We start from the raw sequence: 7,142 nt of genomic DNA, 5'->3' as shown, positions 1-7,142 counted from the left end.
CAAAAACAAAAACAAAAACAAAAACAAATATACAAACATAAGTATTGTCAAAGTCAACATCTTGAGTATTAGAAAACTGGCTGGGTGCGGTGGCTCACACCTGTAATCCCAGCACTTTGGAAGGCTGAGACGGGTGGATTACCTCAGGTCAGGAGCTCAAGACCAGCCTGGCCAACATGGCGAAACCCCATCTCTACTGAAAATACACAAAATTAGCTGGGTGTGGTGGTGGACACCTGTAATCCCAGCTACTTGGGAGGCCAAGGCAGGAGAATTGCTGGAACCTGGGTAGCCTAGGAGACAGAGCCAGCCTATGTCAAAAAGAAAAAAGAGGCCGGGCGCCGTGGCTGAAGCCTGTAATCCCAGCACTTTGGGAGGCTGAGACGGGTGGATCACGAGGTCAGGAGATCGAGACCATCCTGGCTAACACGGCGAAACCCTGTCTCTACTAAAAAAATACAAAAAACTAGCCAGGCGAGGTGGCGGGCGCCTGTAGTCCCAGCTACTCGGGAGGCTGAGGCAGGAGAATGGTGTGAACCCGGGAGGCGGAGCTTGCAGTGAGCTGAGATCCAGCCACTGCCCTCCAGCCTGGGCGACAGAGCGAGACTCCATCTCAAAAAAAAAAAAAAAAAGAAAAGAAAAAAGAAAAAGAAAAAAAGGAAAGAGGAAAGAAAAGAAAAACCGTAGAAGACCTACAACCTAATTGCATCAATTAAATTGGTGTTCCCACCTCCCAGTAAAAAACTGGCACACTCTCTTCCACCTTCCCAAGTCCAGGTCCTGACACTGAAACCACAGTATTCACATGGAATGTTTTTCGAAAGCAGCATTGATGCTCAGTTCTGAGGGGAAAAACATTTATCTAAAATTCTAAGAAGCTTGTGGTAGCTCAGGGCAAATGGAGAATGATGGCAATTCTCTTCAACAATATTTTTTTAAATTCCATGGTGGTCTTCTCTCAAAATTAGTAATGAAATACTGAAATGTCGATTGACTAGTGAGGGCAATGTATGTAAGCCAGGAGAATGCAATAAATAATGGTTATGTTTCTTCTTGTCAAACCCAGAAGGGAGGTCTTTGAACAACAGTGCTTCAAATTGAGAATTCAGTCCCAGGGAAGGTCTCTCTGCCTCATAGACTGTGGTGGACAAACAGTGGATGTAACGCTTTATCTTCATCCCCAAGCTCCAGAAAATTAGAGCCAGTCTTTCTGACTTGGGTACCAGTTTAAGTCCTTATTAAGCAGCAAAAATTAATTCAAAATTTGATGCTGGCTTGGGAAGAAGCATACAGGAAAATGAAAGGGGTAAGAGTGATACAGCAGCCCATCTATTGGTTCCTAGGTCCTCTGTCTAATAAATCTTTCTTTTGGCCGGGCACAGTGTGGTTCATGCCTGTAATCTCAGCACTTTGGGAGGCTGAGGCAGCTGGATCACTTGAGGTCAGGAGTTCAAGACCAGCCTGGCCAACATAGTGAAACCCTGTCTCCACTAAAAATACAAAAAATAGCCGGGTGTGGTGGCATGTGCCTGTAGTCTCAGCTACTGGGAGGCTGAGACAGGAGAATCACTTGAACCCAGGAGGCAGAGGCTGCCATGAGCCAAGATGCGCCACTGCATTCCAGACTAGGCAACAAAGTGAGACTGTCTCAAAAAAAAAAAAAAAGAAAAGAAAAGAAATCTTTCTTTCACTGAACTCTGGTCATCATGGTACATATATCATGGGTGTAAAGGAGTCATTGTGGTACTGATTTTCACTGTTTAATCTGTAATGTCACACTTTTCCCTACTCTTCCTCTTCCAACCACTTCTATCACAAAGAGATATTAACCCAGAAAGCTGCTAGGATAAAATGTCAAACATTTAATGGAAGAAGTGAAACCTAACCCAAGGCCAGGTGCGGTGACTCATGCCTGTAATCCCAGCATTTCGCGGGGCCGAAGCGGGTGGATCATTTGAGGTCAGGAGTTCAAGACCAGCCTGGCCAACATAGTGAAACCTTGTCTCTACTAAAAATACAAAAACTAGCTGGGCATATCGGCACACGCCTGTAATGCCAGCTACTTGGGAGGCTGAGGCAGGAGAATTGCTTGAACCTGGGAGGTGGAGGTTGCGGTGAGCCGAGATCATGCCACTGCATTCCAGCCTGGGCAACAGAGTGAGACTCCATCTTAAAAAAAAAAACAAACCTCACCCAAGTATTCCATTAGTTGTTGATGTTGTAAATACTGCAGAATTGAGATCAGTGGCCAATCCAGGGAATAATACTAGGAAAAGAGAAGTCCAGAGCTGTGCAGTAGAAAGAACAGGAATTTGTCTGCAATCTTATTGCATTGATTATGAAGGAAGGAAGGATCATTGGCTTGAGTGTCAATTCCAATTTTCAGTGCTAGGAACTTCTCAAAGCAGTCTCAATGTAGATTTTGGCAACTTTGATGGTGTTAGCTCTCCAAGTATTTGAAGATGCTTCGCTTCAATCCTGAAGTGCTATCTTCTGTTTTGAGGCGCTTAGGTGAAGGAGAAGTCATGAAAGATGGACCCCTTCTCTTTACCTAGAGAGCAGAGGGAGTCAGAGCCAGCTTAAGACCTTCATACAAGTACTTACCTTCAATTAGCTCTCAAGCAACTCATAAATTGTAGATGATTAACAACAGAAAAAAAGAAAGATAAACTTTCTAGGCAAGTTTAAAAGTTGATTACCTACTAGGGGTAGCAATTCTCTTGTTCCTTATCGGGGAGTGCAAAATTTCAACATTGCAGCATAAAGGGGTTAAGCCAGAATTTTTGTTTTTAAATATAAATAAAAAAATAAATTCTGGTTTGGGAAGCCACCATATTAGTTCTCAAATTCCATACCTGAGACTTAGACGATTCCTTTGCCACCTCAGCCTTGACAGGAGAAAGTGTATGAAAGACAAAGTTTCTTGAATTTCGAGGAGCACTGGGGTTACGGTCAGAAAGAGCAGCCAGTTTCTGAAGCACAGCTTTGGGCTGGTTTAGCAGTGAGCCTGTCTTCACCTGAGGAAAAAAGAGTCATCTGGTATCAAATCCCAAGTGCCAACTAAAGACTGAAAAGTCCTTCCCTCCCTGCTTCCCCCTAGATATTGAGGGTACATATTCCTACCCTATTCAAATAGAAAAGAAATAGCAGACTCTTTGACATTAACTCTTTCCCTGCAGCCACCTCCTTCCTCTAATGACAGAGGCTATTCCCTAAGCTGGACCTGGGCGTTTATAACCTGTAGACTATGATGTCAGATTAACAAGGTTCCCAACCAACCTGTTGAGCACTTCCCGGTCTGATGGCTTCAAAAGGATTTCTGAGCAAAGACTTTGATTCCTGAATAACCATAGGGCGACTGGCTGGAAAGAAAAGACAGAGAGGCCTATTCTGGGAAAAGCTGATTAGAATTACTTTTAACTCTAAACAAGTTAAGAAATCTTGTAACTAAATCAATATGCTAAAGCCATGGGAACTCTGTTCTATATAATGGTAACTTTGAAACTATAATAATTGGCTCCAAGAAGAGACACAACTAAGTTGAACAGTAATCATTTAAGAAAAACAGAAGTGGTAAGTGTATGGAATAGTGAAGAGCTTTCTGGAGTTAAATATTCCTGGATTCAAATCCCACCTCTAACACTTAGGTATACAATCCTGGGCAACTAAATAGAGAAAGCCAGAATTAACTACTCTGAGCCTTAGAACATAAAGTAAAACCAGCCACATATACTCACAAATACAGTCTCTACTGCCCAATAGTCTAAAGTCTAAGTACACGGTCTCCCGCCACCTCTGAGAAACCTCTTTAAGACAGTATTAGACACAAGCTTATGATTAAGCTGCAATAGCTCCTGAAGGTTAGAGTCACCTCCAAAGCTCTACCACTAACAATCCAGGGGGCCAGACCTTAAGGAGAAACAAGAGCTCACCATTCTTCTGCAGTGCTTTGGCTGTAACTTTCTTGGCCAGTATCATAAACTGACTGTCCTCCCCAATTTCTTCTTCTTCTTCAGTTGTAATTTTCCCCTGCTGTGCCTGAAAAAAAAATTATTCAGCATTAAAAAAAGTTTATAGCCTTCCTAAATAGTATGGCCTGGATTGTGAATCTAGAGTTCCTGGGATATTTGTTTTCCTTTTTGCAGCCTTTGCTGCTTTAGACAAAAAAAATTAATCTTAGACAAACACAAAGAGAACTGTCCATGGTATAGCCTTCTCAAAACACAAAAGATAGCTCGAGGATTAAAAAAGATAGCAATATGCTGCCTAAGATTTTGAAACTATCATGACAAGCTAAGTGACAGTCTCATAAACTAGGGTCAGAGTAGATGAACTCCTACCATGTCCCGAAGCCACTGTTCTCGTTCAATTCGCTCCTTCCTCCACCTGGCTTCTGACTCATCAAGCTGTTCTTCAGTCTGATCATCATCAGAGTCTCTGTGGAACAAGTCCATCTGGGAAGCATCATCTAAACAAAGAGTGAAGGTAATCAGCATTCGGCAGTCCTCACAGGAGAGGGTGCTTGGACAGACAAAAAATAAACCCTTATCATTTACTACATAATGATGTAAACTTTTCCCATCCTCTAACAGAAAACAACAGTTACAACTAGGTCTTCACATAGCCTGTTATGGTTTTGCTTGCCATTTGCCATCTGAAACTGGACAAATGTGAATTATAACTCTTTGCTTTTTTTTTTTTTTTTGAGATGGAGTCTCACTCTGTCACCCAGCCTGGAGTGCAATGGCGTGATCTCCACTCACTGCAACCTCTGTCTTCCGGGTTCACACAATTCTCCTGCCTCAGCCTCCTGAGTAGCTGGGATTACAGGTGCATGCCATCACGTCCGGCTAATTTTTGTTACTTTTAGTAGAGATGGGGTTTCACCATGTTTTTCAGGCTGGTCTTGAACTCCTGACCTTGTGATCTGCCCACCTCTGCCTCCCAAAGTGTTGGGATTACAGGCATGAGCCACCACACCCGGCCCGTTAGTGATTGCTTTTAAAGACAACAACCAGGATACCTATGTTTTTCCATCGAAACTTCCTCATTCGCCCAGGACCATCGCTGTGCAGATCCCCATCAGCAAGGTACCTCTCTTGGTATAAACGTAGCTGTCGCTTATCATCATCCAACATAGTTTTCCTGCAACAGAAGAAATAGGGTGCTCAAAACAAGGACCATTCTGGCTGGTTATAGGGCTTGTCTTAAGATGTACCCTATTACTCAGAAGGGCTTGTTGGGATACTGACATGTGTATTTTCTTGATTTGACTCTGTAGTTCCTCATCAGAAGGAAGTACTTCATCAATTACGTCCTCTTCATATTCATCAATTTCTTCCCCATCATACTCATCTTCACTTCCCACATCACTTCCTGACACCTCTGCCTCATCCTCCAGGTATTTCCTCAATCTCCTAGAAAGCAATTTTGAGGATTAGAAAATGCAACAATGAATATACTCACAGAATATGGAAGCAGAGAAAAGCAGACCACAGAGCCACTTCTAATAATAATAAACATAATACATTTGATAATATTTAAATTTTTTTGGTAATAGTGTCCTACTTATGATGGTTTGACTTAATGATTTTTCAACTTTACGATGACATGAATGTGATACACACTCAGTATGCTTCTCAATTTACGATGGAGTTACAGCTAGATAAGCTGAAAGTGCATTTTCAACTTAGGATGGATTGATCAGGATATAGCCCCATTGTAAGATGTGGAGCATCTGTATTTAAAAGTTGATCACTTAATATGTCTTGTGTGCTAATAACTGTGCTTTACAGGCATTAACATCTTATCTTAGGAATGGATACTATTATTCTCTTCATTTTACAGTTGAGGGAATTGAGCCTTAGAAAGATTAAATTTACCCAAGGTCACATAGCTAGAAGGTAGCAAAGTCTGGATTCAACTTAGATTGGGTGATTTGAAAGCCAGAAAACTCTTAATCTCTTCTACATGTATTAGAATACCCGCTGGAAGTTCAACTATTTTGTTTTGCATTTGAGCACACCAGCTTTACGAGACAAACTAGAGATGGTGTGGTGTAGAAAGGTAATAAACTGGGACCTTCTTACAGCCTAACAAATCTTGACCCCCACGTCAGAAGGAAGACTGAGGCTCAGAGCTCCTGGTAATCAAAACGACTACTAGTTACTTCTTTTGACTTCAGCTCCCCTTGAGAACAAATCTCTTGTCACCCTGGATTCAAAGTCATCTTGGTCCCATGTGGTCCAAAATGGCAGAATTTTGGTGGCTTTCTAAAAACTGATTTTTATCAAAGACCTATACTGTATTATTATTTTTTTTTTTGAGATGAAGTCTTGCTCTGTCACCCAGGCTGGACTGCAGAGATGCCGTCTTGGCTCACTGCAACCTCCACCTCCTGGGTTCAAGCGATTCTCATGCCTCAACCTCCCCAGTAGCTGGGATTACAGGTGCGTGCCACCATGCCTGGCTAATTTTTGTTTTTTTAGTAGAGATAGGGTTTCACCATGTCGGCCAGGGTGGTCTTGAACTCCTGACTTCAGGTGATCTGTCTGCCTCAGCCTTCCAAAGTGCTGGGATTACAGGCGTGAGCCACCATGCCCAGCCTACACTGTATTTTCTTAAAGCTAAGTTGGTCTAAATCCTAGGGTTCCTGGAAAATTCCTTCAGGGGCCACTAGTCACTAAGTTTCCCAAACTTCCCACTTACTGTCTTTAAACAGTTCAACTTTTATCTGTTATTCTTTAAAAGATTTTATTTGAAGAAAGAGCTCTGCAGATAAGAACCACTACCTTAGAAAAATCTATGGATGACCTAAAGCTTTATGAGAGTTAACTTGACAGGTGACAAATTAGAACCCAAAGTGAATCTTAACAGAATGAAATTATGGGATAAAAGCAACCATATAAATCTAATAGGGATCAATATGAGATCCTATATGTGAATTCCAAATCATTCACATACAATATAATATTAAATACCTATAAGAATTGTCTTTATAGGCCGGGCGCGGTGGCTCAAGCCTGTAATCCCAGCACTTTGGAAGGCCGAGGCGGGCGGATCACGAGGTCAGAAGATCAAGACTATCCTGGCTAACACAGTGAAACCCCGTCTCTACTAAAAAATACAAAAAACTAGCCGGG

General features: G+C 42.1%; 1 protein-coding gene across 1 annotated transcript in view; it reads right to left on the bottom strand.

Moving 5' to 3' along the window:
* Window positions 1-915: 915 nt before the first annotated feature.
* Window positions 916-7,142, bottom strand: part of CLSPN (claspin) — a 37,333-nt gene continuing 31,106 nt past the window's right edge. The window contains exons 19-26 of the mRNA XM_011955653.1: window positions 6,035-6,042; window positions 5,253-5,417; window positions 5,024-5,145; window positions 4,341-4,468; window positions 3,933-4,038; window positions 3,280-3,362; window positions 2,856-3,017; window positions 916-2,551 (exon numbers count right to left, since the gene is read on the bottom strand). Of these exons, the coding sequence (XP_011811043.1) occupies window positions 2,441-2,551; window positions 2,856-3,017; window positions 3,280-3,362; window positions 3,933-4,038; window positions 4,341-4,468; window positions 5,024-5,145; window positions 5,253-5,417; window positions 6,035-6,042 (885 nt within the window). The 3' untranslated portion in view covers window positions 916-2,440. The remainder of the gene's footprint in view (window positions 2,552-2,855; window positions 3,018-3,279; window positions 3,363-3,932; window positions 4,039-4,340; window positions 4,469-5,023; window positions 5,146-5,252; window positions 5,418-6,034; window positions 6,043-7,142) is intronic.

This window comes from Colobus angolensis, unplaced genomic scaffold (assembly GCF_000951035.1).
Source record: "Colobus angolensis palliatus isolate OR3802 unplaced genomic scaffold, Cang.pa_1.0 Scaffold4, whole genome shotgun sequence".
In the NCBI taxonomy this organism is placed as follows: Eukaryota; Metazoa; Chordata; class Mammalia; order Primates; family Cercopithecidae; genus Colobus; species Colobus angolensis.
The sequence above is the reverse complement of the archived record's forward strand: the minus strand, read 5'-3'. Positions and strand labels throughout refer to the sequence as shown.